Source organism: Littorina saxatilis, linkage group LG15, assembly GCF_037325665.1.
Source record: "Littorina saxatilis isolate snail1 linkage group LG15, US_GU_Lsax_2.0, whole genome shotgun sequence".
In the NCBI taxonomy this organism is placed as follows: Eukaryota; Metazoa; Mollusca; class Gastropoda; order Littorinimorpha; family Littorinidae; genus Littorina; species Littorina saxatilis.
The window spans coordinates 19,256,165-19,274,043 of record NC_090259.1 but is presented as its reverse complement, the minus strand read 5'-3'; the positions used below and the strand labels follow the sequence as shown (position 1 = coordinate 19,274,043).

At 40.8% G+C, this 17,879-nt stretch overlaps 1 protein-coding gene across 2 annotated transcripts; it reads left to right on the top strand.

The window, feature by feature from the left end:
• The first annotated feature begins 604 nt into the window (after positions 1-604).
• Positions 605-16,564, top strand: LOC138948761 (quinone oxidoreductase-like). 2 transcript variants are annotated; one of them, XM_070320368.1, is made up of 9 exons: positions 605-707; positions 4,817-4,964; positions 6,993-7,145; positions 7,340-7,503; positions 8,160-8,211; positions 9,378-9,527; positions 10,700-10,801; positions 11,869-11,964; positions 13,236-16,564. In XM_070320368.1, the coding sequence occupies exons 2-9, from the start codon at positions 4,842-4,844 to the stop codon at positions 13,395-13,397; spliced, it is 1,002 nt and encodes a 333-aa protein (XP_070176469.1). In that variant the 5' UTR covers positions 605-707; positions 4,817-4,841; the 3' UTR covers positions 13,398-16,564. The 2 variants fall into 2 exon arrangements, with proteins under 2 accessions (XP_070176469.1, XP_070176468.1); XM_070320367.1 differs by lacking the exon at positions 11,869-11,964 and adding an exon at positions 11,723-11,818.
• The last annotated feature ends 1,315 nt before the right edge of the window (positions 16,565-17,879 follow it).

The window sequence follows — 17,879 nt, the reverse complement described above, 5'->3', positions numbered from 1 at the left end:
ACAATCCAGCTGATGAGCTATTGCAAGATTAAACAAAGTCTCTGCATTTCAGCGCTTCACCCGATGAATAACAGACCCCAGGGGAGAATTAAACAGTTATATGATGTGACATTGGTGAATGGAAGCGTATTCTTGAAAACTTACCTTCAGAAACGTTGTTTTCGCTCAAATCAAAACACGCAATGTTGCGGAGGCCGCCATCTTGAATTTTCATGCTGCGGATATATAAAATTCTAAAAACGATCAAATTAAATACCAGAACACAAAAATACCCATAAGAGTATTTATGTCATGCATGTGTTATCAGCAGACAACTTCTGGTGCATGGTAAACCATTGAATTTTACATTTGCTGAGTTGGGAATATTTACTGCTGAGCGCTTTTGGTACGAATTTCGTCTGCTGTAAATGCAGCCTTTTATTCCCTATCAAAAACAAAAAAACCGATTTCTGAAGTGGCTCTGTATCTGAAATCCCTTAAATAATTATAAGGAACAATATCACAAAGTATGATGTTTGTTGCAAGATGTGAATGATTTATGAGTGCGTCTGCAACATACGAGCCCCACTATTCCTACTTTCTTTTTCGGCAAGTCAGCGAACCAAGGGAGATTACTCCTACATATCTCACCGCACGCGACCGGCTGCATCCTGTTCCAGGTTTCAAGGTTTGCTCCGTCAAAGTGGTTGTTTTCGTGTACTATTAAGGTATGACACGCATAATGCGTACTGCTATCAGACGCTATTTGAACATGTTGAATTACGTAGCAAGAATGTTCGTACATTCTCACGCTACTACTACTAGTACTAGTCTTTTATCTTGAAAGTCTTTCCTCCCCGGTCTCTTTCTCTATCTCTCTTTCCCTCTTTTCGTCTCTCTGCTGGTTGTCATTTTTTGGAGTAGTGGCACGACGACAAGATGTACTAAATGAGAGCACCTACCAGCAATGACGAGACACTTTTTTAAAGTAGCAAACAGTGTTTCTGCATTGCTATAAATAGTATAATGACAAGGATATTTTTTCACTCAGACGTACGTGGTGTCGTTTATGAATTCATTGCAGATCAAGAATAAAACAAGTCGCGTCAGGCGAAAATACAACATATAGTCCAAGGGCGGATCAATTCACTTTGGAGGGGGGGGGTTACAAAATGACTGCGAAGATACAAGTTGACGGCGCCGAAGGCGCCTAAGCCTCTAGGGGGGTCCGGGGGCATGCTCCCCCGGAAATTTTTTTTATCCAAAGAAGCAAAATAGAGCTATCTGGTGCATCCTGAGCCAATAAATTACCTCTTTTTTTTTTGGGGGGGGGGGGTTACGTAACTCGTATAACCCCCCCCAGATCCGCCCTTGTAGTCAAGCTCAGTCGAACTCACAGAATGAAACTGAACGCATTGCATTTTTTCCGCAAGACCGTACACTCGTAGCATCGTCTGTCCACCGCTCGTGGCAAAGGCAGTGAAATTAACAATACAGAAAAGCGCGGTAGCGGTTGCGCTGAGGAGGATAGCCCGCTTTTCTCTCTATTCTTTTTAACTCTCTGAACGTGTTTTTAATCCAAACATATCATATCTATATGTTTTTGGAATCAGGAACAAACAAGGAATAAGATGAAATTGTTTTTAAATCGATTTCGGAAATTTAATTTTAATCATAATTTTTATATTTTTAATTTTCAGAGCTTGTTTTTAATCCGAATATAACTATAACATAATTATATGTTTTTGGAATCAGAAAATAATGAAGAATACGAATTACGATAAACGTATTCGCTCCGTCGGGCTTCAATTAGACTTTGGGAGGGCGTCAATCCACGATGAAGACCGAGAAGTTTCAAATGGAAGCATGTTAATGTTATTGTAATTCAATCTGACGACGATCTCTTTCCTGCTTTCATGCGGTTGTAAACAGACAGAATCGGTTCTGTTCTGTTCACACACTACTTTCAGTCCACCTACCTGCAAGGGTCAAGTCCCAAGAAATATGTCTCTGTATTCCTATCGTATCACTCTGCTCCTGTTTTGTTTTCTTTCACACACATTTTCCCTTCTTTTTTGACGGGTTTCTGGACAGCAAACTCAAAAACAAAATCTGTTCATCACAGAAGCGATCTTTGGAATTGACTGACGTAGTCCGGAAGAATTCATGCATCAACTTACGTCACGTATTCGACGTCATCACTTCGCATACCTTATGGTCTCGGTATTTCGTTGGCCTTCATATTTCCTACTTGTAAAATGACCCTCAAAGCTAACCGAGACTAGTTGATGCTGAATCAATGCGCCTCGCCAGCAGGTTGTTAATGGATTTTTTAGCGAGTGGCTATCAATCAATCAATCAATGAGGCTTATATCGCGCATATTCCGTGGGTACAGTTCTAGGCGCTCTGCAGTGATGCCGTGTGAGATGACAATTAGTCACCGGTAATTTTTAATGAGTTGGGGCATTCTAACCAATCACAGGATCTGTTTCATTAAAACGCAAACTTGATTGAATTACAATTATGATTGGTCATTGCTTTACTCAATCAGTTACTTGTCACTGAAATGGCCTGACAAATATAATGAAATAAATGAAGAAAAGTTTTTTTTTTTTCCGGTTCCTTGACCAACCCTATTACTTTCTCCAAAACTGTTTAAACCCTGCTATTGCTAAAATAAGCAGGCATGGTTAAGCAAAAGGCAAGCGCAGTACGTACATCAAGCAAGGCCCAGAATGTTGGTGGGTATGGCACTGCATTTGTGGTCCACAGGTAATGGGTTCGAATCCGGGCCGAGAAGGACACGGGTTTACTTTATGTGCAGATTCAGAGATGGTATCTATATGCCCCACCCCCATGTAACCACTGTGGCACATAAGGACCTTGGTCATTCTGCCAAACGTACAGGTGGCTGCTTACACATAAACATGCACATACCTTCGTATTGTTCGTGCTAGCTTTCCACTGGGAGTAAGTGAATTTGGTTACATACTTTCACTTTTACCCCCGCGGGTAAGGGGGAAGAATTTACCAGATGCTCCCCAGCATGTCGTAAGAGGCGACTAACGGATTCTGTTTCTTCTTTTACCCTTGTTAAGTGTTTCTTGTATAGAATATAGTCAATGTTTGTAAAGATTTTAGTCAAGCAGTATGTAAGAAATGTTAAGTCCTTTGTACTGGAAACTTGCATTCTCCCAGTAAGGTAATATATTGTACTACGTTGCAAGCCCCTGGAGCAATTTTTTGAGTTACTTGAGAAAAAGTGACTCTATGTAATCGGTCAGTGTTAGTCTGTCCGGCCGGCCGGCCGTAGACACCACCTTAACGTTGGACTTTTCTCGGAAACTATCAAAGCGATCGGGCTCATATTTTGTTTAGTCGTGACCTCCAATGACCTCTACACTTTAACGATGGTTTCGTTGACCTTTGACCTTTTTCAAGGTCACAGGTCAGCGTCAAAGGAAAAATTAGACATTTTATATCTTTGACAAAGTATCTCGGAAACTATCAAAGCGATCGGGCTCATATTTTGTTTAGTCGTGACCTCCAATGACCTCTACACTTTAACGATGGTTTCGTTGACCTTTGACCTTTTTCAAGGTCACAGGTCAGCGTCAAAGGAAAAATTAGACATTTTATATCTTTGACAAAGTTCATCGGATGTGATTGAAACTTTGTAGGATTATTCTTTACATCAAAGTATTTACATCTGTAGCCTTTTACGAACGTTATCAGAAAAACAAGGGAGATAACTAGCCTTTTCTGTTCGGCAACACACAACTTAACGTTGGGCTTTTCTCGGAAACTATAAAAGTGACCGGGCTCAAATTTTATGTGAACGTGACTCATTGTGTTGTGAATAGCAATTTCTTCCTGTCCATCTGATGCCTCATATAATATTCAGAACTGCGAAAGTGACTCGATCGAGCGTTTGCTCTTCTTGTTTATTAGTGCTTTTGTGAACAAGAAACAATTAACAAGTGGCTCTATCCCATCTCCCCCCCTTTCCCCGTCGCGATATAACCTTCGTGGTTGAAAACGACGTTAAACACCAAATAAAGAAAGAAAGAAAGAACTTTCACTTTTGGTTAATTTGCCATCCCCTTAACTAATATGAAACAGTTGTCATGATGGGGCACAATAGAATGGTGTCATGCGTGCAATGAGTGTAGGACTTGAAGAAAACTGCTGCTTAAATCACATCTTTCTCTGCAGGTAATTTGCCAGGTGCATTACTTTGATGGTGAGAATCAGCGGTGTGCTACAATCTGTCATGCGTGCAATGAATGTAGGACTTGAAGAAAACCGCTGCTTAAATCACATCTATCTCTCTGCAGGTAATTTGCCAGGTGCATTACTTTGATGGTGAGAATCAGCGGTGTGCTACAATCTGTCATGCGTGCAATGAATGTAGGACTTGAAGAAAACCGCTGCTTAAATCACATCTATCTCTCTGCAGGTAATTTGCCAGGTGCATTACTTTGATGGTGAGAATCAGCGGTGTGCTACAATCTGTCATGCGTGCAATGAATGTAGGACTTGAAGAAAACCGCTGCTTAAATCACATCTATCTCTCTGCAGGTAATTTGCCAGGTGCATTACTTTGATGGTGAGAATCAGCGGTGTGCTACAATCTGTCATGCGTGCAATGAATGTAGGACTTGAAGAAAACCGCTGCTTAAATCACATCTATCTCTCTGCAGGTAATTTGCCAGGTGCATTACTTTGATGGTGAGAATCAGCGGTGTGCTACAATCTGTCATGCGTGCAAATGAGTGTAGGACTTCAAGAAAACCGCTGCTTAAATCACATCTCTATATATATATCTCTCTGCAGGTAATTTGCCAGGTGCATTACTTTGATGGTGAGAATCAGTGGTGTGCTACAATCAGTCATGCGTGCAATCCGAGTGCAGAAATGGGGTGGACCTGAGGTGCTTCAGCTGGAAGCAAAAGTACCCATACCTACACCCGGTGACAATGAGGTAATGGTGTTACAGTGGAACCTCTGTTTTGTGACCTCCAAAAATCTCAGAAAATCAGGAGGGAGTCTCAAAATGGAGGGAGTCTTAAAATGGAGGTAGATTTATAATGGGTAATGAACAGAAAATATGAAAAAGCAATGTCTTAAAAGTTGGAAGTGTGTTTTATTAATTCATGGGTGGGATTCTTCCGGTATATATATATGCCGGAAATCCGGATTCGATTATGGCCTCTTTTTTTTACATTTAGTCAAGTTTTGACTAAATGTTTTAACATAGAGGGGGAATCGAGACGAGGGTCGTGGTGTATGTGTGTATGTTTTGGAGGCTTCAAATCTGAAAATTGTAAATAATATTTTTTTATATAAAACGATCCAAATTTACGTTCATCTTATTCTTCATCATTTCCTGATTCTAAAAACATATAAATATGTTATATTCGGATTAAAAACAAGCTCTGAAAATTAAAAATATAAAAATTATGATCAAAATTATTTTTCCGAAATGATTTAAAAACCATTTTACCTTATTCCTTGTTGGTTCTTGATTCCAAAAACATATAGATATGATATGTTTGGATTATTAACACGCTCACAAAGTTAAAACGAAGAGAGGTACAGAAAAGCGTGCTATGCAGCACAGCGAAACCACTACCGCGCTAAACAGGCTCGTCAGTTTCACTGCGTTTTGCACAAGCGGCGGACTACGGTCATTGTAAAAAAAAATGCTGTGCGTTCAGTTTCATTCTGTGAGTTCCACAGCTTGACTAAATGTAGTAATTTCGCCTTACGCAACTTGTTTCTATTTTTACATTAGTCAAGTTTTGACTAAATGTTTTAAGTTAAACATAGAGGGGGAATCGAGACGAGGGTCGTGGTGTAAGTGTGTGTGTGTCTGTCTGTCTGTCTGTCTGTGCGTGTGTGTGTGTGTAGAGCGATTTAGACCAAACTTCTGGACCGATCTTTATGAAATTTTACATGAGAGTTCCTGGGAATGATATCCCCGGACGTTTTTTTCTTTTTTTTGACAAATACTTTTGATGACGTCATATCCGGCTTTTTGTAAAAGTTGAGGCGGCACTGTCACACCCTCATTTTTCAATCAAATTGATTGAAATTTTTGTAAAGCAATCTTCGATGAAGGCCGGACTTTGGTATTGCATTTTGGCTTGGTGGCTTAAAAATTAATTAATGACTTTGGTCATTAAATATCTGAAAATTGTAAAAAAAAAATTATATATAAAGCGATCCAAATTTACGTTCATCTTAAAAACAAGCTCTGAAAATTAAAAATATAAAAATTATTATCAAAATTAAATTTCCGAAATCGATTTAAAAACAATTTCATCTTATTCCTTGTCGGTTCCTGATTCCAAAAACATATGGATGTGATATGTTTGGATTAAAAACACGCTCAGAAAGTTAAAACGAAGAGAGGTACAGAAAAGTGTGCTATGCAGCACAGTGAAACCACTACCGCGCTGAACAGGCTCGTCAGTTTCACTCCGTTATGCACAAGCGGCGGACTACGGTCATTGTGAAAAAATGCAGTGCGTTCAGTTTCATTCTTTGAGTTCCACAGCTTGACTAGTAAATGTAGTAATTTCGCCTTACGCGACTTGTTTTTTTTGTATTTTGTTTGGTTTGGTTGAGGTTCAGGATTCATGAAATTTTTTAGTCCCACCCATGTAAATGGGGGGGGGGGGGGGGGGGGGGGGGGGTCTTGACATTTTGTGTGTGTGTGCATATTATTGTGTTTCTAAAATGTTCTGTCTTTAGTTGCACACCCTCTCAGTAGTCAGTGTTCAGATATATATATATATATATATATATATATATTTCTCTGTCAGGGTTCATGAAAGACCTGCATGGGTTCCAGTATAGAATTGTAAACATTTTTAGTCTGATACAGAAAACTGTCAGAAATATTATACATGCAACCCTGATCCTTCCAACTCGTCGGTTGAAGATTTTAAGATAGTACCTTATCCTCAAGTATCTCAGTTCTTATAAACTCATTTTTTTCTCCCAGGTATTGCTCAAGGTACACGCTACAGGTGTGAATCCAGTGGACACCTACATCAGGAGTGGAAATTATGCTCGCCTTCCTTCTCTCCCGTACTCACCAGGCTCAGACGCAGCTGGTGTGGTGGAGGCGGTGGGAAAGGACGTCAAAAATTTCAAAGTCAGTGAAAGTGATTTTTTTCATTTTCTTTTCATTTTGTAAAATTTGTAGAGGTTTGAATTTTTGTTCTTTTTTTTATTTTTTTTCCCAAAATATTGTTCCTATCTCATGCCTGTCAACAATGTGTTTTTTTACAATTTGATTGGGTTGAACTATTTCTTATAATGTTTTTGTTTTTTTGTTATTTTGCACAGAAGGGAGACAGGGCATACTCTGTGAGAAGTGTGTCAGGGGCGTACGCTGAATATGCCACATCAGAGGCCCTGTACACCGGCCACCTGGCAGGCAAGCTGTCCTTTTCCCAAGGGGCTGCACTAGGCGTGCCATACTACACAGCTTATCGGGCGCTGATGCAAAAGTCAGTAAAAACTATATGCAGCAGCGCTAAAAATTCATAAAATGGGGCACTGGCCTTTGGCTAGCACTTATCATAATTAACTAGCCAGAGAGCAAATTTTACTCGCCAAACCATTTGTTTCAGCAACTTTTCAGCAACTTTACTCGCATTTGGCAAGTAGATTAACATTTCTACTCGCCATGTACATGTTTTTACTCGCCATGGCAAGTAAAATACTCGCCACTTTTAGGCCTGTGCGGGGGGCTGGTTGTTGTTGTTGTAAGACGATGAGGCATGCGTGTTTAGGTAAAGAACGGAGTAAAGGTGAGGAAATAAAAGAGCTTGAGAACACAGTCTTGTTCGGCTTATATTTCCTCATCTGTGCCCCTTTCTTTACCAAAACACACGTACATAAATGGTCGCACAAATTTGCATACACAGACACAGAGATATGTGCGCACGCACGCACACGCACACACACACACACACACACACACACACACACACACACACACACACACACACACACACACACACACCAATCGAGCTAAGGAAACATACAACCCCCCCTTCCCCAAAAACCACAAAGTCAAAAACAAACACACAGCCCCTTCTCCTTCCTCCCCCCCCCCCCCCACTCACACACATCCATTGTTATTTGTGTGTTTGTGTGGTAGAGGCAAAGCCAGACCAGGGGAGACAGTCCTGATTCATGGAGCCAGTGGTGCTGTGAGTAACTTGATTCCTCCATTGTATCGTAGTATTGAAGACTATCCATCCATCCTTCCATCCACCCGCCCATCCTTCCACCCTTTTATCCATCCATTATCTGTGATGTAACTGTTTGCTACATGCCATCTTTTCCAGATCATCAGCATACATGTATGTTCCATGTTGAAACATAGCGTTCTCCATTAATGCATTATGCTATCGCCTTTCCCTTTTATGATAAAAGGTTAAAACTGGGCCTTTATAGATGTTTTCCTCATTACGCTATTGTCCTATCGCTGCGAAATTTTGATCGCTTCCTCTCAGTGGAAAGCCAGCAGCAATGGAAATGCGCTACCAAGGTGTGTGCGTGTTTAGGTGTGATAACCCATCTATACTTGTGGCAGAAGGACCGAGGTCTTTTACGTGCCACTGTGGTGACACGGGGATGGGACATATAGAGAACGTCTTTGAGTCTGCGCTTGAAGTCCACCCAGATTCAAACCCTTGATACACAGATCACAAGTCCAGTAACAAACTGAGCTATCAGGCCCTGCACCTTCTTTCCTCAATTCCTGTGTGAATGGTAACGTAAGCCACCAGAGACTATTATTCTTGTTGTTTATGAGTACCTGATGATCTCTGTGCAAACACCTTCTGCCACACAAAGACAAAGACAGGGTTCGTACAGAGTCCTTGAACCCTGGAAAACTCCTTGAAAATTGGAAAACCTTTTCCAGGCCTTGAAAAGTGCTTGAAAATAGAGTTTTGTTAAATAGTCATTGAAAAGTACTTGATTTTTCCAAATTGTTGCCTATACATTTCGTCAGCAGCTTGTCTTATTTAAAACAAAATGCAACCCCCTTTTTTTCCTTCAAATACAGTACACACATTTTGGGAGAATAAAAGGTCGAGTGAAAACGAAAGCAGACGAACTAACTATTACTAGTCACCCGTAGTTGCTTCCCTTCGCGGAAGTTGGCAAGGGAAACAACTACGGAATGACTAATAGTTTGCAGACTTGAAAAACTCAAGGTAAGCTTGGTGCTTTGCATTAATTTGGGGAAAATCATGTCCTTGAAAAGCATTTTTTGGTCCTGGAAATGTCCTTGAAAACTCATTGAATTGTATCAGCTCTGCCCTGCAGGAACCCTGCAAAGAGTGCTTTTACACTTTGCTTGTTGCAGGTGGGAATGTCAGCCGTTCAAATCGCCAGAGCACAGGGTCTGAGGGTACTGGGAACGGCAGGAACACCTGAAGGCCTGAAGCTCGTTAAGTCCCTGGGGGCTTCTGACGTCTTCAATCATCGGGAGGAGGGTTACATTGCCAATATTGTGGTGAGAGGAATGAAGAAAAAACAAATCGCGTAAGGCGAAAATACAACATTTAGTCAAGCTCAGTCGAACTCACAGAATGAAACTGAACGCATTGCATTATTTCCGCAAGACCGTACACTCGTAGCATCGTCTGTCCACCGCTCGTGGCAAAGGCAGTGGAATTAACAATCCAGAAAAGCGCGGTAGCGGTTGCGCTGAGGAGGATAGCACGCTTTTCTATATCTCTATTCTTTTTAACTCTCTGAACTTGTTTTTAATCCAAACATATCATATCTATATGCTTTTGGAATCAGGAACGGACACGGAATAAGATGAAATTGTTTTTAAATCGATTTCGGAAATTTAATTTTAATCATAATTTTTATATTTTTAATTTTTAGAGGTTGTTTTTAATCCGAATATAACATATTTATATATTTTTGGAATCAAAAAATGATGAAGAATGCGATAAAAGTAATTTTGGATCGTTTTATAAAAAAGTCATAAATTAATTTTTAAGCCTCCAAGCTGAAATGCAATACCAAAGTCCGGCCTTCGTCGAAGATTGCTTGGCCAAAATTTCAATCAATTTGATTGAAAAATGAGGGTGTGACAGTGCCGCCTCAACTTTTACAAAATGCCGGATATGATGCATCAAAGACATTTATCGAAAAAATGAAAAAATGTCTGGGAATATCATACCCAGGAACTCTCATGAAAAATTTCATAAAGATCGGTCCAGTAGTTTACTCTGAATCGCTCTACACACACAATCAATCAATCAATATGAGGCTTATATCGCGCGTATTTCGTGGGTACAGTTCTAAGCGCACACACACACACACACATACACCACGACCCTCGTCTCGATTCCCCCCTCTATTAGTCAAAAATAGGTTAATTATGAGGGTTGCCGTGAAAAAATCACGTTGAGACAAATGAAAACACACAAGCATACACGCAGGCATGCACACGCGCACACATACACACACATTTACACACACACACACACACACATTTACACACACACACACAGACACACCAACCCACACACACACACACACAGACACACACACAGACACACACACACACAGACACACCAACCCACACACACACACACACACCTACCTGTCTCCCTACCCACTCACACACTAAGCAACTATGATTATCTAATGCATTATTTTCCATTTCAGGCAGCGACAGGGGGAGAGGGCCCAAACATCATTCTGGAGATGCTGTCCAATGCAAACCTGCAAAAGGATTTGGAAATGATCAAGTTCCAAGGTCGTATTGTGGTAAGTTAAACTTTCACAATAATCTTAGAGGGCTACTCACCACTATAGTGACCCCAAGACTACACAATTTGGATAAGGGATTCGTTTCAACAATGACACCACACACAAGGAATAAGTTAAAATAAGTGTTTCAATGTTCTGTTATTCAAATCTTAAATGCTGTGGTGGGGTAGTGGTTGGAGACAGTTCATTCTCCATGTTCTCTGTCTTTGTTTAAGCTTCATCCTACATGTTTGCCCCTGATGGCAGTGAAACATGCTCGCATTTGCTGATTTTAGTTATTTTTGTGTTCACCAGAACTTAATACAGACTTGAATCCTTTTTTAAGGCCTCCAAAAATCTGAGAAAATCGGGTCCCAAAAAGGAGGGAGTCTGAAGATAGGCGTACATTTGCAGAGGTTATGAACAATAAAGCGGAGAAAACATGGGGGAAGAATTTACCCGATGCTCCCCAGCATGTCGTAAGAGGCGACTAACGGATTCTGTTTCTCCTTTTACCCTTGTTAAATGTTTCTTGTATAGAATATAGTCAATGTTTGTAAAGATTTTAGTCAAGCAGTATGTAAGAAATGTTAAGTCCTTTGTACTGGAAACTTGCATTCTCCCAGTAAGGTCATATATGGTACTACGTTGCAAGCCCCTGGAGCAATTTTTTGATTAGTGCTTTTGTGAACAAGAAACAATTAACAAGTGGCTCTATCCCATCCCCCCCCCCCTTTCCCTGTCGCGATATAACCATGAACGGTTGAAAACGACGTTAAACACCAAGTAAAGAAAAGAAAGAAATGTGGAAGTCTTGATGTCGGGGGGGGTTCTTTAAAGGGGGGTTCTACTGTACTGCAATGCTGTGTAAATCAGGGAGAATAAGTTGCTTTGTGTTTTATAATGTGTGTGTTTTCATCCTCTGTCTGTGTATGGCAGGTGATTGGTTGCCGCGGTGCAATTGAGATCAACCCACGTTTGCTGATGGGCAAAGAATCGCAGGTCCTTGGCATCATGTTGGCGGCTTCTACGCCTGTAAGTTGCACAACTGTATCAGCTTTTAAAACTGTAGCTCTGCATGGCAGGTGATTGGATGTCGTGGGACCATTGAGATCAACCCTCGCTTGATGATGGGCAAGGAATCACAGGTCCTCGGCGTCATGTTGCCTGCTGCTCTGCCTGTAAGTTGTATGAGTCTGGGTTGCGCGAAGCCAAAATTGTTCCCACCCAGCTGGGTGGGGACCAGGGTGGGGTCCCAACAAACTGGGTGGGAACCAGCCGTCGGTTGGGATTGGTTAAAATCAAAAACAGATCTGATATTGAGATGAATTTGATTTGTAATTTCCACCAATGCTTCGCACAACCCAGGCCAGCTAGCAACAGGGTCGGGTTGGTTAAAATCACACACAAAAATCTCAGTTTCAACCAATCCGACACCGCGCCTGATACCCAGTTTGGTACTCCCTCGTGGACATCAGTTCTGATGTCTGTGTATAAACTATGGCTCCCCCCAAAAGACATTTGAAATTTATGGTTCCAGCCAAATCTCACAGGAGAGTTAACACTTTGCCTCCCATGACATGGGAAATAACTCTGTCAATTTTAAACTTGCGCATTTCTTAGCGAAGAAACCACTGCCAGTTTTCCAAAATTATAAATGCTGAAGCTTTGTAGGAAGCTTATCGAAATGGAAAAGGATATGTGTCATAGGTAGGGAAATTATGTAAAGAAGGCGTTTCGAGATCTGCAAATGGGTTCTTGAGTGAGCGATATAGGGAGCTCTGGGAGGCATTGGGTAAACGCAGAAGTGTTTTGGATGACAGGTAAACCATCAGATATATCAACCCTCGCTGTAATAATATGGTGTTTGGTGTTTATATTCGGAGGCTATCATAGGGTCACACTCTCAGCCACATCAGTATAACATCAGACGGATGTCTATCACTAAGTTTATTCATTAAAGTATAGAGCATAAGATATAAGCAGCATACAGTAACAGAGCTGAGCACAGAGTGAAACTCATTAGCGTAAGGATGCTGTCCTGGAATAAGTTTAGGGTGCACAATGTACTCTTATTTTAACTGATGATACCAGACCGTGGGAAGAGCTAGGTCTGAGAGATAACAGTCAGGAGAGGCTGGGTGGTGGCACAGTTGATTGTACTACACTCGCATTGATCGTTCAGTCAGTGTTGTCCTTTTTCTGCTCACCACCTAGTTAAAAAAAAAGTGCATCAAACCAAGTAAAGGACTGAATTACAGTCTATAACTTACAACTGATGACTGAGGGGAAGCAACGATCTATGCAGGAATGGTCTGGCTAAGTCGTCCATTTTTGATTTTGGGAAAATTGGCAATTTTATGGCAAGCATTTTGTCCTTATGAAGCTGGACACTGTGGTCTGCTCCCCTCCCAAATTATAAAGAAGATATTTGTGTGTGTGTGTTCGACAGGATGAATGGCGCGAGATGCACGCCCTCCTTGAAGCAGGAGGGGAGACGGGCTGGGTGCAGCCCCACGTGGGCAAAGAGTACAAGCTGGAGGACGTTGCCAAGGCCCATAACGACGTCATCAACTGTGCAGGCGCCTGCGGCAAACTGGTCCTCACAGTTTAGAGGCTGCATGCTGCTGACCTCATTTTGTCAGAAACTGCAGTGCCTCGGGCAGCACGGCGGTGGAGCACCCCCCCTTTTATATCCTCTAACATTTTGAAGAAATCAGGTCTTAAAAAGGAGGGAGCCTTGAAATGGAGATAAATGAATAGATCTTATGAACAGACATCTGAAAAAGCAAGGTTGTAAAAGGGAGGAAGTCTTAATTAAATTGGGGGGTCTGAATGGGGCAGTACAGGAGTCGCAGCATTGCTGAAGCAACGATTTGTCTTTTTGTTGCAGATTACGATATAAAGTCAAAAGCTTTACACAACTATCTCACAGATGCCTATAACACATACCTTTAATGTTGCCAGCCAAAAGAAACTTTATTCTGTTTGTCAGTTCGCATCTCCCGCCAAAATGGAATTAACATTTCCCGTGATCACGTTCTGGGGCTCAACCTGGCTGTGTGCGGTATGCCAAATTGGACCCACATACCATATTCTTTTACAATTTTCTTCAGTAATCAAACAATGTCTTGACGTAAAGTACCCAAAATAGAAAGAATTCTCCCTTTCGCCAAGACCAATAGACTTCCATGTAGGCTTTAGAGGTAATTAGTTAACGTGCGGGATTTGATGTGAGCCTGATCGAGGCCCACACTTTCCTTCCCGGAGAATTAATGTTCAAAATTAATTCTTAAAAATGTGCAGTTTTTTACTCCTCCTAGCATGAAAGTCGATGAAACTTGATATTTTTTCAAACGCATAGCTGCATGAGGACGTCACAAGTTCAATAACTTTAAAAAGGGGGTTCCACTGCATCTGCAAAGCCTGCTGTGCAGCTACATCAACAGCAATGCCAGCCAGATAGTGCCATGGCTAACATTTTGTGCACACTGTATGCTCATGCTTTTTAAGCAGATTGTATGCCCACTATATTGAGGTGCTTGACTTTATGATCTAGTCTTATTTACCATGTGGAGGTTTTGGTAATTTTGACTTTTGATTCAGTGATGATTGTCGAATTTGAATAATTTGGCTTTTGTGCGTTTGTTCGAAAATGTGTTAATTTCAGACAATTAATGATGAACAAGTTTGCATGTGATTTATTTTTGATTAGAGGGGAACCAACCTGTGCCATTCAGTATGTCCAGTGGCAGTGCTTTATTTAACTGTTTCAAAGAAGTTTTTTTTACCTCTTTTGTTGCTAAAAAATATCTTGTCACCTTTGCACTATAATTTACTGTTCAGTGACCATGCTTTTGACAGCTTAATTACATGTATTTACTGTGGTGTTGATGTTGTTTGAAGAATAAATTGAAATTTTGATTGAATGTGATTGTTTTAACAGCATTTTCTGGAGAGCAGGCCAAAGTATCAGTACATTTATTGATATTTGTATACATGTACCTAATGTTTGTTCAATGAGACAGTTTTATTTATGCTTCATCCGTATATCCCTTCACAATGCTTTGTCAAATTTAAATTTTTTTTTTTATGAAATCAAGGATGTAGTTTTATACATCACCAAGGAAGTGTTGTATTCAATGTTGTAACATCTATACTTGGTAGGTCTTGCCTGTGATCAAATGGAGCTGTGAGTGTTTCAGTGATAGTCGGATAGTATTTCCAGCTGTAGGATTGTGTGGAGAGCCCAGTGTTCTGAAACGCACAGACTCACTATCTCAAACCTTCCTTCCACTTGGTCATATACCAAAACTCAACAGCCTTTTTGTAGATGACATTTTATTTCTTTACTGACACCTGTGTCAATCTTCAAATTTAATTCATCAAAAAATACCCGCTCTGCACATGAAGCCGTGTCAGGAAGTTGATTGTTGGAATGTGTCCATGCAAGTGGAAGGATAGCGGCAGCCTGGGCAGATCTGAGACGGTGCGTCCCGCTAGCGCTACGTGTCATTTGTGCTACGTATCGTTTGCGCTATTTTCTGTAGTGCTATCAACACAAATTGCCAAAAACAGTAGTGCGTGCTATCGGCACGTAGTGCTATTGCCACAATTCACACATGCCATTATCACTACGTCTCAATAGAACTATGTGTCGATATCACTATTTTTGAAAAGCCAATGTACTGTAGTGCTACGTGTCGATAGCACTACTACATGTTCAAACGGCAGACACTTCCCATTGTGTTTGCGTGTGAGTGTGTATATATATGTCTGCATGGCTGGCTGTCGGATCTGTCTGTCTCTGTCTCTCTGTGTGTGTCTCTCTCTCTCTCTCGCTTTTTTTTTTCACCACGTATTTATTTCATGGTTGTTGTTGGTGTTTGTTTTGATTTTGTTCTTCCGCCATCCCCCGTGGTTTGTATATAAGAGTCTGTGGCCTAAGTATAATAGAGAGACAGAGTGAGTGAGGGAGCGAGTGAGCAAGAGAGAGAGAGAGAGAGTCACACACACACACACACACACACACACACACTGAAACAGACACACACACGCACACACATACATACATACACAGACATACATATACACACACAAACCAGGAGTGAGAGCGAGAGAAAAAATGAGAAAGAGAGAGTCGTCGGTAAGTAGTGGCATAGACCTATATTAGATAGGTCCCTGGTAGTGGTATTGACACGTAGCGATAATGACACGTAGCGCTAAAAGATGTAGTGCTGTCGACACGTAGTGATAATGAACGAATGGTAGCGACTCATCGACAAATTATTTGTAGCACTAATCAACGTAGCGATAGCGGCACGTAGCACAAATGACACGTCAGTAGCACAAATAACACGTAGCGCTAGCGGTACGCACCCATCTGAGACAGTGAGCTTTATTATTCACATGGGAATTATAGACTGTGCCTTCAATTTACAATGTACTTCTGTGTACTTGCTGTTATGCCATTTGGAATTGCACAAAGCCGGTGAGCATTATGATGTGATTTGGTGGGTTATTATGCCAGCTTAAGTTCTTGAGAATTGAGGTAATTAAGGGGTTGATTGATTAATGGAATGTTTATTTATTTTTCAAATGAAACAAGATCAGAAGTAATTAATTACTCAATTATTAGATACTTTTACAAAGATTATAATCAGAGAGTCAGTTCAGTCATGTATTTTGCACAGTATTTGTATATCTCATCCCTACATGTTGCCATAAATTGACACTTTCATGCTTAGTTTAAGCTTCAAAAAAAATAACAAAGGAAACACATGTGTGTGAGTTGTTTGCTTATGAATGTTTTGAACGTTTCTGAGATTCGACACTGAAAATGAAGATTTTCTCATTAGATGTTTTCCGGGAATTGATATGTCAGGGTTGTTCAGCATTGTGGTAGAGTTGTATTCCTTCAAGGAGAGGCGAGACAAAAAAAAAAAAAAAAAAAAAAAATCACGTCCACAGCGTAAAGTCAGTGAAACGTTCCAACATCTTTCTTGTTTTTTGATTATGCTCATTGGAGCTCATTGTGCCCTGTGATGCAATTAGTCTCACCTTAAAGGGAAACAACTCTTCCACGGCTCATAATTTTGAACAAGATCCATCTACAGAGAACTGTGAATTTCTATCACATCCGAGTAGCAAGGGCGAGCAAGCACTCCAAGCACAAGACATCACAGAGATAGAGTAATAATTAGGATATGTGGTTCCCTGTTGACAGCACTTCAGAAAACAAAATGTGCAGAACTATTGTTGACATATTTGGAATAGGGGCACAAACACATTTCACACTAAAATGTTCTAGCTGTCAAAACATACCCAATATTGTGTGTGCTTGTGGGGGTGGGGGGTTGTTAGTGTGTGTGTGTCGCGTCTGTGTGTTGCATCTGTTTGTGTGTGTGTGTGTGTGTGTGTGAGTTTCCGCATACGTGTTAGTGTGTGTGTCTGTGTGTGCGTGTGTGTGTGTGTTTGTCTGTCTGTCTTTTCTGTAACTGTCTGTGTGAAAATATCTTTTTTGACATGTCTCCACTTTGAAAAGAAATTCAACACGTATTGCAATTTGTGGCATGATAATGAGTATTGTTTACAGGGTACAATTTGGCCATTTTCATAAAGCCTCTATGTTATGGCTATGTGGCCAGTTTCATTGAAATGAGGCATCAGCACTCAACTTCTCTTTCTTTAAAACAGATGCACTGAAAATGTCTCCATGACACACTGTTCATTAGCAAGACAACTCAAACATGCTCTCTTGAAGTGGTTAAACATCTATTACTGATCTGTTATTGCGTTCAGGGCATCTTCTTCAAAGATCCATTTCTTTTCTCACTTTATCGTGGTAAATTAGAATCGGTCCAAGATTGTTTGCCACAGAACAAACTATGGGGGCGGGGTGATGAAGGATGCTGCAACCTGCAGTCACGCCTGACAAACACTCACTGATTCAGCAAGATAGTGAAAGCACACAACTGCATCCGGAAAATCGTCTCTTCACAGCCTTTTCGTCACAAAAATCGAGAGCTGAATTTTTCAACCTTTGAGAGAGTAAGATGGTGGTTAGATATACGTCTACATGACTGATATTGCTTAA